General features: G+C 44.0%; 1 protein-coding gene across 1 annotated transcript in view; it reads left to right on the top strand.

The window, feature by feature from the left end:
* The window catches only part of Itga2 (integrin subunit alpha 2), a 100,055-nt gene that overhangs the window by 18,843 nt on the left and 67,259 nt on the right, over window positions 1-13,953 (top strand). Inside the window, exon 2 of the mRNA XM_012950241.2 lies at window positions 8,996-9,113. Within this exon, the coding sequence (XP_012805695.2) occupies window positions 8,996-9,113 (118 nt within the window). The remainder of the gene's footprint in view (window positions 1-8,995; window positions 9,114-13,953) is intronic.

Here is a 13,953-nt window from a genome sequence, read left to right as displayed (position 1 = left end):
CCTTTGCTCCATGGGAGAGCACCAGCTGGCAAGGTGGAGGTTGCAGTCTCACAGACGGAACCACAGGAGCGACAGCCATGACACTTGATACTAGTTTTTGGCCTTCTTATTTTGAAAAGGACACAGGAAGATGAGCTTCCCTCCGGTAGACTTGCCGTCCCCAGTGATGGATGAGGGGACCGTGAAGTGCTCTTGTTGGCTCAAGAGTTATTGTGAGAGCTACTGCCCATTCCATCTTTGGAACCAACTTCCTATTTGCCCTGTGTGAGGTGGAAGAGAAATTCTTTTCCATTCTCATTTTAACCTTAACCCTATCTATTGGTTAAGGTCATAGGCCTACTTTCACCCAAGGCGTGGTTATCAGAAGATGGGAATCACTGGACGGTACTCTACCATCTCCCAGGGAGTGGTGGGGGCAGAATCTCTGAGAGCCTGGTGTGAGAGAGAAACTGCAATGCAGTGAGAGTGACGACGTGGCTCTCTGGGAAACGTCCATTCCAAACAAGGGACCAGATGCTGAGTGTCTGAGACCCAAGAGTGGTTAAGGAGGAAAAGCTGAAGGCAGGGCTGGAGAGATGACTTAGCGGTTAAGGTGTTTGCCTGCAAAGCCTAAGGACATCGGTTTGATTCCCCAGGACCCATGTAAGCCAGATACACATGGTGGCACATGCCATTGCAGTTGGTTTGCAGTGGCTGGAGGCCCTAGTGCACCCATTCTCTCTCTCTCCCCCTCTGCCTTTTTTCTCTCTCTTTCAAATAAATTCATAAAAATAAAGTTTTAAAAATAAACTAAAAACAGCTCATTAACATTCCAAGCTACAAAGGACGCAAATGATGAGAATCAAGGGAGATACAAAAAAGAGGGGTTCATGAAGGTTTTGATGATCAGGCAAGAAAGACTACAGCCAAAAAGTTATAGAGATATTTCTTATGAATGGAAGTGTACAGAAGAAATAATCATTTTAATTCTGTTTATTTTTCATTCACTGACTGCAATATGTGAAATGCACTTTCCATTTAGCAACTTAGGTAACAGGGAAAGCAGGTGGAAACGGGGAGGGAAAGAGAGAGGGATGGAGAGAGAATGGGGAAAATCTCTCTTCCATCTCACACACACGGGGCAAAACAGGAAGTCGGTTCCAAAGATGGAATGGGCAGTGGTTGTCACAGTAACAGGAGTATTTCGTGGTGCCCTGTAGTCATCAGGAGACAGTGCGTGTATCAGATGGCAGGCAGCCCATCTTCCAGAGTCCTTTTCAAAATAAGAAAATCTACTGAGTTCTTAGGAGGCACCGAGTCATAGTAAGTGGACATAGGAAACAATTGTGGGACTTTTGTGTGGTTGTTTGCTTTCAAGGTCAAATTGCTGAAATGCAGAAAGGCCTTGAAATGACCTAACCACAAGTAGCCTGTAGCAGTTCACATAACTTGATGGGATTTCTCTCTCTCTCCTCTTCTCTCTTACTCCCCCCTCATGCCCCATTCTCCCCAGACCTTAACACATTGCATAAAATATGGACCTTACAGGATACAGAGTAAGTTTAGATTTCTCTATATAACCTATCATAGTAACTTGAGAATTTATGCTATCATTAGACTTCTCTCTGTCTAGTCCCATGACAAAAGACCACAGGCACTTTTATTTCCTAACAGTCATGGAGGTCAGCAGTGTAGGCATTTTGAGGACTGGGGTGGGGTGGAGTGGGGCACTTGCTGGTTTACAGCTGGCCACCTTCTCTCCATGTTTTTGCCTGGCCTGTCCTCTGGTGTCCCTTCCTTTGGTACAGACCTGGGTCCACTCTGATGACTTCACTTAACCTTGGTCATTTCCTTGCAGTCCCTGACTCCAAATGCACTCACGTGGCAGCGTGGGGAATCAGTGTGTTACGTGTGAGGCGATTGTACTTTAACCCATAACATCCCCCAAACCTAAGCAATGCATTAGAAGGTGTGTTTCTGACTTTGCAAATGAGTGACGCCAATCATTTTATATGAACACAGAGTAACTGTCAAATACATGATATATACATTTACTATAAAAAACGATGTCCACAAACCATAAGGTAGGGGATTATGTTCCAAAATGTCATCTGGCATCTCTCTCTCTCTCTCTCTCTCTCTCTCTCTCTTTCTCTCTCTCTTTGTTAAAATTGAGATGAAATTCATTCCAATCCTTATTCTATCTCTATAAGCAAGTAACACACTCCCAAGTTTCTTTGAACTCCCGAGAGGAATACACTGCCCTCATCATTTCTCCCTCAACTTCCTCGATGTAGACTTCTCTGTTCAGTGGAACCTTGTGCACTGGCTACTGTGTTAGCCGGTTGTGTCATGGATGTTGACTGATGTCGTGAGACTTGTGAGTGAAAGGAGAAAGGCTTTCCGATGGCCAGCGACACAAGCATCCTGATACCAGTTTTTGGACACAGGAAGATGAGCTTCCCTCCGGTAGACTTGCCGTCCCCAATAATGGATGAGGGGACTGTGAAGTACTCTTGTTGGCTCAAGAGTTATTGTGAGAGCTACTGCCCATTCCATCTTTGGAACCAACTTCCTATTTGCCCTGTGTGAGATGGAAGAGAAATTCGGCCTGAGCACGCCGAACCTGGATTCCACTCGCTCTAGCCTCATAGCGGACAACCGCATGTACCACGGGTTACGCTACACGAAAGGAGCAGAGGGCTAAACTTTAAATTTTATTTTATTTCTTTTTATTTTTTTAAATTTTTTTGTTCATTTTTATTTATTTATTTGAGTGTGACAGACAGAGAAAGAGACACAGAGAGAGAGAGAGAGAGTGAGACCACCCCTCGCCCTCAAAACACAATGTATACAGGGACAAGAGATCCCTGACATGAATCCTCTCATATTTCCTTTGTATTTACTAATCCTTGTCTTCATAAACCTCCACCACACAACCTTTAGGTTTGTATGTAGCAAGGGGCGCTAGGAGACAAGCCAACAGAAACACCAGTGCACACAGACTACAGGCTCAGTGCGAGGTGTCCTGGTTCCTGAAATCTTGAACCTCATCACTCTATTGCGAGCCCTCTTCCCTTTTACCGATCATTCTCCTCCGTCTTGGGTAAGAGATATGCTATCTGACTCTCTTCTCCCTATCTCTCTCTCTCTCTCTCTCTCTCTCTCTCTCTCTCTCTCTCTCTCTGCTTGCAAATAGGTAAATAAACAAACAAACAAATAAATAATTGAAGTTCCTTTGCAGTGGCAAGAGGCCCTGGCATGTTCTTCCCTCTCTCTCTCCCCCCCCTCTCTCTCTTTCTCTCTCTCTCTCTCTCTCTCTCTCTCTCTCTCGGTCCCTCTTGTCTCTCTCTCAATGTATAAATAAATTAAGTATTTCCTTAAAAAAAAAAAGAAATGGACACAAGATGATAAAGTCCACTTAATAAATATGTGTCTATAAGTTTAACAGTTTTATTGGATGGACTGTTGTGAAGGGAGCTAACATAGTCGTACAATCAGAGAGATGTCCACTGACATCGTATCGTAGATATGAAAGAGCTCACACAGTGAACATGACACCCATGGAACTGAAGTTGTCATGTAGCCATTTAAGACATTGAGACGGGAGTATTTATCACCATTGCCATTTTGGCACATAGTGACTCAGATCTCCAACTGTTATATAATAACTAGAAAAGGGAAATTAAGAGTTAAAACCACCCCTGTGGACCACAGTGATATTTTCACGGGTGCGATCATCAGATTAAGTGCTGAAAACAAGATGGAAGGGAGGTAAGAAAGAGCTTGTGTTCTAGGACATGAAAGGAAGTGAATGCTTTCTGATTTTTGCTTATTGCAAGAATATTATACAATGGATGAAATGTGGAACACAGCAAATTGCTTTCACAATTAAACTACTTGCTGGGTTAATATTTTATAGGCTACTTTGTATTTTTCTTCTCTTCTGAAAATTAGTTTTGTATTAGGCTTTCATTAAACATTTTTACCCTCCCTTTATTCTTCACTATTTACTGTTTTTAATAATTATAAAATTTCATTTTTTCTATACTGCGATTTGCCTACTCAGTTTCCTTGTATTGGACATTCAGGACTTATTATTATTATTAAGTGGTCTTTTATTTGTTTGTATAGTCATTCACTTTGAGCTAGGGTCTTGTGTAAACCTAGTCTGGCTTTGAATTCACTAAGTAGTAGGCACTGAATTAGATGAGTTAGATGGGCTCCTTTGCCATCTAATTTCTAGAGTTATATAAACTGATTAGGATCATATACCCCATGCGAAATGATGACATAGATAGTGAGCTATAAATCCATTTTGAAAGAGAAACGGGTGAGTTGAAATTGTCCAGATTTATCAAATGAGACAGAAAAATAGAAATATAAATCAAATGTGATGGAGGGATAGTGACAAAGAATGACACATTTTGTGAAGAAAATGAGCAGACCATTTGTGATCAGAACTCCTAAAGGATAAAGCAACAAGGCTGAAGAAATTGAGCCAAGCAAAGAGCCAGAGCTTAGCCACCCCGGCACACAGACCAGGAAACACATCGAGCACTAGTCCATTTCGGGTTCCTTACCTGCCAGTTGTTAATAACCACTAGGTTTGCACAAGGTTGTTGCGAGGAAGAAATGACGCAGAATGATTTTGTCATTTCAAGAAGATATGGAAGGAAGAAGTAGTAAGACACAATGGGATCCTGGGCATAGCAACATAGTGGATAATAGGTAAGCACCATGGTTTAAATAGAGGGGAGGGCTGCAGAGATGGCTTAGTGGTTAAGGCATTTGCCTGCAAAGCCAAAGGACCCAGGTTTGATTCCCCAGGATCCACGTAAGCCAGATGCACAAGGTGGCACATGCGACTGGAGTTCGTTTGCAGTGGGTAGAGGCCCTCGTGTGCCCATTCTTAATCTCGCTCATAAATAAATAAAATAGAGGAGAAATGCTGAGAGGAAATTTTATCCAAAATAATCACACTTATGTTTGAGTATTAGGAATCTGAGAAGTCCCTTTTCACTCCTCATGTTTCTGCATTCCAAGTCTTTATTGAAGAGCATATGTTAACTTGCAATGGGTTTTGTTCAATGACGATTGCCCAGGTGCTAAGAAAATAAAGGTGAATACAAGGTAGGGCCGGCCTTTCAAGGATCCTGCATTTAGTAGGCAGAGAGACACCAAACAATACAGACATGTGAGAAAACGTGGGGTACCTGTGACCCCAGTGGCAGAGTGACGGAGTGGGACAGCGCGGCTAGGTGGAGGGGTCAGAGTTCCCGCTGAGAACGGAGCACGGAGCCGTGGCCCGCGTGGTGGACGCTTGTCATGACCTAAGTGGTGCAGAGCTGGAGAAACTACCGTAGGCAGTGGGACAGGGAGCTGGGAAGGCCCCAGACAGAATGTACTGGATGTGCTCAGGGAACAGGAAAGGCCATGTGAATGCGACTCATTGTGACCAGGAGGAGAGGAGAGGGAAATGAGATCAGACAGATGCACAAGCTCCACATGGAAGCAGGTCTTAGAAACAAGTCGAGGAAATTGGATTTCACTCCCACTACAAGGCGATGGGAATGCATTTCTTTTAGATGCTGGTAAGCTTGGGCTGTTTGTTTATTTATCTATTTATTTTTCAGGGGGAGAGAGAGTGAGAGAGAGGTGGATAGAAAGAAAGAGAGAATGGGCACTCCAGGGCCTCCAGCCACTGCAAGATGTATGCGCCAGCTCATGCATCTGGCTTCCATAGGCACTGGGGAATCAAACCTATGTCATTAGACTTCAAAGGCAAGCGTGCCTTAACTGCTAACCCATCTCTTCAGCCCTATGGGAGTATTTTAAGTAGAGATAAAAGTGACTACGTATACACATATTGCATTTATTTACTATATATATTCCTATATGCCCATATATAATGCAACTAAACTTCCATATAATCAAGTTAACTCCAGCTTTTTGTTGTAAATGGATTTAGTAAACATAAATATGCATAAACAATGATGCATATATGCTATGTGTACATAATGTATAAGAACTTTTTATTTTTGTTTATTTATTTATTTTGATTTTTCAACGTGGGGTTTCACTCTAGTCAAGGCTAACCTGGAATTCACTATGTATTCTCAGGGTGGCCTCGAACTCACAGCAATCCTCCTACCTCTGCCTCCCAAGTGCTGAGATTAAAGGTGTGCACCACCACGCCCGGCTTATAGGAAAATTTTAATCAACCATGGTTTACAAATGGTGAGGTTATCCCTTAACATTATGTCCTTCAGAGATGCCACAGTGATCTTATTTAAGACCATTTTATTATGGTATAACAACAAAACCACCTAACACTGTTTTTTTTTAAAGTATGTTTGGCATTAAGTCAGGTATGACTCTATATGCAATATCATAAAATTTAACTTCAAAATAATAAAAATGAACTCCATCATATTTTCTTGTCATTGCATGATTTGCCATAATCTAATTAATGGAAGGAAGGGTGACAATATTTTATGTCCAATCTCGCATGTTGTTTCTGGGGTTAGATATTTGTAAAAAGCGATAACAGTTTTTCATGATCTCCCCAAGTTCTTTAGGTAATATATTTGAGACCTGGCAGACATTCACATAGTAATTGCTAAATTCTGTGCGATGGGTAAAGGGGAAGGATGGATTGGATACACCGGTATTCTGAAGGCCTCATTCTGGTTTTCTGCTTAACTTGCTGTGCTATTTTCTTGTATATTTTGAGTCCTCAAAAGTAAAATAGGTGGCTATGAAAAGAAGACGTTAAGGTTAAAATCTGCAAATGTTCTGCATGTAGATTACGGTACTTAGTTTCTCAAAAGGAATATTTGCACATCTCTTCTTGGCAGCACGGATTTCTAAGAAATCACGATCCTAGCTTTCGCGATGAGCAAATCCCCACCAGAGTGGTTTTGGCAGTTGAATTCCCCCGTTGACTACATTGTCCCTCTGTCCAACGTGCTCACGGAAGTTTAAGGGCACAATGGAAGAGCAAGTCACTTCTCCCAGGCTTTCTGCACCTCGAACAGTAGAATTATAATTCACCACGTGGCTCGCTGCTGTCTTGAACGTGGGCTCTTCCTCTGCGAGAACCCGTGGTCACGGGACTTTGAGGACAGTGAATCTGCTCACTGGGCGCAGACGTGGATGCTGGCGCCAAACCACACAAAGCCCTCTTGCATCTCGGCAGAGGGTTTACACATCCCCAAAGCTCCTTTCTCCAGGGGCGTCCAGCATCAATGCTCCTGTGACAGAGGAAAAGTGGTGACCCTTACTCCCCCCATCCCCACACGCCATCTGAAGCAAGAATTTCCAAAACTGTCTATCCAGATGGGTCCTCCTCACTCTTGGTTCTGACTTTTATAATTTGTCAATTCTTATTTTATTGACAACTTCCATGATTGTAAACAATATCCCATGGTAATGCCCTCCCTCCCCCCACTTTCCCCTTTGTAATTCCACCCACATCATATCCCCTCCCCCTCTCAAGCAGTCTCTTTTATTTGGATGTCATGATCTTTTCCTCCTCTTATGATGGTCTTGTGTAGGTAGTGTCAGGCACTGTGAGGTCATGGATATCCAGGCCATTTTGTGTCTGGGGAGAGCACGTTGTAAGGAGTCCTACCCTTCCTTTGGCTCTTACATTCTTTCCACCAGCTCCTCCACAATGGACCCTGAGCCTTGGAAGGTATGATTGAGATGTTTCATCACTGAGCACTCCTCTGTCACTTCTCAGCTCTGTGGTGCCTTCTGAATCATCCCAAGGTCACTGCCATCTGAAAAGAGAAGCTTCTCTAACTAAAAGTGAGGGTAGCATTAACATATGCATATGAACATTAAGAGCAATGCTTACTGGACAGTTTAGTGAGCACAGTATATACAATTAGTCAATTCTTGGTCATTAAGGAAGAAAAATCAAAGAGCAAAACTCGGGCTGGGGAGATGGCTTCAAGCCAGTGACAGCCCCTGATACCCAAAACATGAAGGCCAAAGAGGCCCTGATTGTCCCTGGGTTCAATTCCCCAGCACCCATGTAGACAGCTGGGCATGACCACGCTTGCCTATGGCCTCAGTCCCGTGGGGTGTGGCGTACCAGGCTCACCAGGTTAGCATTCTGATCGAAAATGGAAGCTCCAGGGCTGGAGAGATGGCTTAGCGGTTAAGCGCTTGCCTGTGAAGCCTAAGGACCCCGGTTCGAGGCTCGGTTCCCCAGGTCCCACGTTAGCCAGATGCACAAGGGGACGCACGCGTCTGGAGTTTGTTTGCAGAGGCTGGAAGCCCTGGCGCGCCCATTCTCTCTCTCTCTCTCTATCTGTCTTTCTCTCTGTGTCTGTCGCTCTCAAATAAATAAATAAATTAATTAATTAAAAAAAAAAGATACAAGACCTTTCTCTACACTTTTATCCCCAAAATGCTGTCGTCTGAGAGGAAAGGATATGATTTCCAAGGGCTTTGCCTATTCGTCAGCAACATGTTTACGACAGTCACGTCCTGTCAAGGTTTGCAAGGGGCTCAGAAGAGACCCTTGAGATCTTATAGCTAAGTGGCTGAGGGTCTTGCTTAATGAAGGACAATTAGAACTCAAATGACCTTGAAATCCTTAACAGGTCAGGCAGAGAGTTGAGTTCAGCGTCTTGACCGGGCCAGTCTGCGGTTCAAATCCCAAACCTGGTTCTCACTCCTCTTCAGTGGTGAGATGCACTGACCTCTGGGAACTTTGGAAACCTTTGGGAAGCAAGGGTGTCCATTAGTAACTATCTACCGAGGGTGCGGTGCGGACAGATAAGTCGTGAACCCTGCCCGTGGTCTAGGCAGCTTGAGCCCGGGGCCTCACGTAAGTATGTTTGGCGCACTTGCTATTACTGATTAGTAAGCACAGGTATGGTTTGCTATTCTCAGGCCCAGCAGGATTTAAAAAAAAAAAAAAAAAAGGTCTTGAACCATTATATTATGTACTTGCAGTGAAAATTTATAAGTACAGGCTATGTTTTTAATTTTTTAATAGGCATTTTGAGCTGTTTGGCATACAACGTTGGCCTCCCAGAAGCAAAAATATTTTCCGGTCCGTCAAGTGAACAGTTTGGCTACGCGGTGCAGCAACTTATAAATCCAAATGGCAACTGGTAAGACTGGATTTTTCTTCTCAGTAAAATACGATACACATTCAGTATTTGATAATTCCAACTGCTTGTTCAAATGGATGCATGAATATATTGCTAATGGATAATCCTCATTTGTTTATTGGAGACAGACAGAGAAAGAGGCAGATAGAAAGAAAGACTGGGTGCGTGAACCAGGGCCTCCAGCCCGTGGAAAGAAATCAGACACCTGCGCCTCCTTGTGCACCTGGCTTACGTGGAAACTGGGGGATCAAATTTGGGTCATTAGGCTTCGCAGGCAAATGCCTTAGACGCTAATCCATCTCTTCAGCTCAAATCCTTGAATATATTTTTTTAAATGAAGGCCCTTTCTTTGAGAGTTTGACAACTGCAGGTTGATAATTGATAGGTGAGTGTAATGGTGCTTTTTTGTAAGAGCCTGGATAGAAAATTTAGCTGTCTCTTGCAAACTGATAACAGTTTGGGCCATTAGATTAGTTAATGACAGCGAGATAGATACTGTCTTCATTTCTTATTCTGTAAATATTGATATTCCTTGATATTTAAGATCACTGGCCAGCTAACATTGTTCTGGTGTCGTTTAAAATAGTAGAATGATTGAGCCGGGCGTGGTGGCGCACACCTTCAATCCCAACCTTTGGGAGGCAGAGGGAGGAGGATCACTGTGAGTTCAAGGCCACCCTGAGACTCCAGGTCAGCCTGAGCTACAGTGAGACCCTAGCTTGAAAAACAAAACAAAACAAAACAATTATTATAATTACAATAAAATAAAATAGAATAGAAAGTAGAATATCCCTTAGGTATTTCTCGGCAAGCCTTTCCCCACCCACTTCTGTTGCATTTCTGCATCTCATGAAAGGCTGTTCCTAAGCACCCTTACAAAACTTACAAAGATGTCTTTATCTAGCAACTTTTTTTTTTTGCCCCATAGTAACCCCGGCCTTTTAAATGTAGGGGTTACATTTATATACCAGAGCTTTTCTGCCTGGTAGAAACTGACCACTTTATTGGAATTGGAAAAATACGCGTGTATCACCATTGCTAGTTTGTTGCCATGCCCACAAGGGGAAATCAGATGGTTCCGACAGTTGTTAGACAGAAGACAAGATGGTGAGTTCAAGTTCCTCCTCTGCCCAATTTGGTACCTACTTATGAACAGTTTTCCTGTCACTGGAACCTCATCTCTCTGCTGTAACAGAAGGTTCTAGACTGTGGTCATTCACTCTGGGCCTCAGATCCTAATCTCCACTCTTCAAAAAGCTTACCAACAATTACACAGAGAACAGTTGAACTGTTACATGAGAACCATAAAATACAATATCCTTGTGTCTGAACTCATTTTTAATTCTCTAAATAACCAAATTCAAAATGTATTAAAAAATATTTCATTTATTTATTTGCAAGCAAAGAGAGAGAGAGAGAGAGAGAGGGAATGGGTCCACCAGGACATCTGGCCACCTCAAATGAACTCCAGGTGTATGGGCCACTTTGTTCATCTGGCTTTACGTGGGTACTGGGGATTTGAACCTGTGCCATCAGGCTTTTTAAGCAAATACTTTTAGCTGCTGAGCCATCTCTCCAGGTCTTCCCCTCCTCCAAATGTATTTTTAACCCAAGTTGTTTCAGTACCAAGACATAACCTCTCTTTGGGTAAAGGAAAGAAAATGAAATCCTGAAGATATAGGTTAGTACATCTTAGAAGGCGTTTGGACAAGGTGAACACTGAGCCTAGTTTTAAAAATATTTTTTGTTAATTTGTACGCAAAGAGGGAAAGATAGAGAGAAGACAGACAGACAGAGAGAATTTGCACACCAGGGCTTCCAGCTGCTGCAAATGAACTCCAGATGCATGTGCCACTTTGTGAATCTGGCTTTATGTGGGTCTTGGGGGACCAAATCTGGGTCATTAGGCTTTGCAGGCAAGTTCCTTAACCACTGAGACATCTCTCCAGCCCAACATATTTTTTTAAATTTATTTGAGAGCAACAGACAGAGGGAGAAAGAGGGAGAGAGAGACTGGGCACGCCAGGGCCTCCAGCCACTGCAAACAAACTCCAGACACGTGCGCCCCCTTGTGCTTCTGGCTAATGTGGGTCCTGGGGAATCGAGCCTCAAACCGGGGTCCTTAGGCTTCACAGGCAAGCGCTTAACCGCTAAGCCATCTCTCCAGCCCCCAAAATATTTCTATTTACTTGAGGTAGGATAGATGAATGTTCCAGGGCCTCTGGCCACTGCAAATTAACTCCAGATGCATGAAACACTTTGTGTGTCTTGCTTTATATGGGTACTGGGGAATCAAACTTGGGCAGGTGGGCTTTACCACAAGAGCCTTGAACCTGTGAGCCATCTCTCCAGCCCTGTGCTGAGTTTTAAGAGGCAGAATGGATGGACTGGAGGAGAGTGCTGTGAGGAGACTAGAAAAAAATGACTGTTAGAGGCGCCTTGTCAGGAGCAGGGATGAGAGTGGTCAGCGTGGACTGGCAATGGCTATAACCATTTGGGAGAAGCATTTCTACCAAACACAATATAATATTTTCATAACCATAAAGTAGTAAGAAAGCTAGCGAGGTGATATGATTAATGTTTTAACAATACAATCTAGATTAAACTTGCTCCTGAGCACCTAGATTGGATCTACTTCCCAACAGAGGGTCAGTAAGCATTGGTTGGATGACTTCATCAAAATCCTGTTTCCAAATGACTCACCACAGATACTCTTTGGTGTGACCTGCAGGAGATTGACTAAGAAACGTGAGTTAAACGAGACTCACATGAGCTCCAGTGCTCTACTCTGTGACTCAATATAGCCGAGAACAACTGGCACTGGGTTTGTGAGGTTTTTTAAAAAATATTTTATTTATTTATTTGAAGCAGAGAGAAGGAGACAGAGAGTCTCAGAGCCCTCTCCTCTTTGTCTCTGTGAGCGTTCACCACATTGTTAAGAGACAAGACTTAGCAGACTGGACTGAGATTCTGCGCTGATAGCGTGATGTCAAGACCTGGGGACACCAGGCATTTCTAAATGCTGCCTCGGCCATCTCATAACAATCCTGAACAATGTATAAACACAAGACAATGATGCTTGGAAACAAGACCCTGTTCTGTGTTTGGCTGGGCAACTGCCTTGCATTCCAGCATGGCAGCAAGCTCTCTGGTGAGATGTGACGCAGTGTAGGTTCAAGGCCTTCCTTCCCTTCATCCACGATCTGATCACCAGTGTGTCTGAGCAGATCCCACTATGCAGAGGAGAAGGGAGCAGACGCATGTGTCCTGAGGGGCGGCCTGCTCTGTGATGAGATGCAGGAAGGAAGATCGAGACCTGTCTGCATCATGTCACCGACGGGGTCTTGACAAGCAAAGAAACAGAGCAGGCTGTGCCATGGGCATAATTGTCTAACCCTTGGTAGACCGGGTACCATGTGAAGCACAGAAAATGCAAAACATAGATCTGAACCAGTTGCAGTCAGGTTCGCATCGCTGGCAGAAAACACCCGACCAAGAGCAGCTTGTGGGGAAAGAAAGGATTTATTTTGGCTTACACACTTGGGGGGAAGCTCCATGACGGCAGGGGAAAGCGATGGCATGAGCAGAGGGTGGACGTCACCTCCTGGCCAACATAAGAAAGGACAACAGCAACAGGAGTGTGTCAAACACTGGCAAGGGGACAATGGTTATAACGCGCATAAGCCAGTCCCCAACAATACTCTGTACCCTGGAGGCTTTCATTCCCAAATTGCCATCAGCTGGGGACATGGCATTCAGAACACTTCAGCCTTATCGGGGACACCTGAACCAAACCTCCACGTGCCCCTCAAGGGGTATGGGATAGTCTAAGGCAGAGATGTCTGTGCAGAGGAGGCGACCGTGGATAATAGGGAACACAGAATTCAGTGCCATTCCTCAGAACTCACGGTGCTTGGGTGGTCTTAGTGCCCTAGCTACATGAACTTAACAGTAAAAGCCCGTTTTCCCACTCTGCAGCCTGGGTCGCTGGTGACACAAGATCTCCTGATGGCCTGGTCATCAGTCCCACCCTGTCCAGGGATCTTGCCACTGAGAACGGGCTCCAGGGCCTGGGGATGCCATGGCAATGCAGGCGGACGTCAGGCAGGACAGATAGCCTTCGCAACTCACAGGGAAAAATAATGCAAAACTCAGGACCCAGAGCTGCCTATTTGTTTTGACAATTGGCACCGTGCCCTTCCCCAGTCCTAATTTATGACAATCGCACAGACATTATGGCAATAGCAGATGTGGGAAAGAACTGTTTAAACAGTAACTTTCCTTCTGATACTAATGAGGTGAACTCTGGGCATACACAGTGGTCTTGCATCTCTTTGAATCAGTTATAAGTGTGTACACTTGAAAAGTAAATGCACGCATTCACACAGCACACACGCACGTGCACACTCCACCGCTTTTGTGAAGCTAAAGTTTTAATTCCCCTTTCCTCCTCATACTTGGACTTTCTTGATAATCCATTTTAACTTCAACTCCGCTCTCAGCCATTTTCATTCTTCTGACAACTCACTTCAGGCTCTCTTCCACTTTCTTAAAAAACACTCCACTATTTTTTTAAAATATATTTTTAAAATTTATTTGTTGAGAGAGAGAAAGAGGCAGAGAGAGAGAGAGAGAGAGAGAGAGAGAGAGAGAGAGAGAGGGAGAGAATGGGCGCAACAGGGCCTCCAGCCACTGCAAACCAACTCCAGATGTGTGTGCCCTCTTGTGCATCTGGCTTATGTGGGTCCTGGAGAATTGAACCGGGTTCCTTTGGCTTGACAGGCAAATGCCTTAACCACTGAGCAATCTCTCCAGCCCACACTCCATTACTTTTAAAGAC

This window comes from Jaculus jaculus, chromosome 20, assembly GCF_020740685.1.
Source record: "Jaculus jaculus isolate mJacJac1 chromosome 20, mJacJac1.mat.Y.cur, whole genome shotgun sequence".
Classification (NCBI taxonomy): Eukaryota; Metazoa; Chordata; class Mammalia; order Rodentia; family Dipodidae; genus Jaculus; species Jaculus jaculus.
Note: the sequence above shows the minus strand (reverse complement) of the source record. Positions and strands in the feature narration are given on the sequence as shown.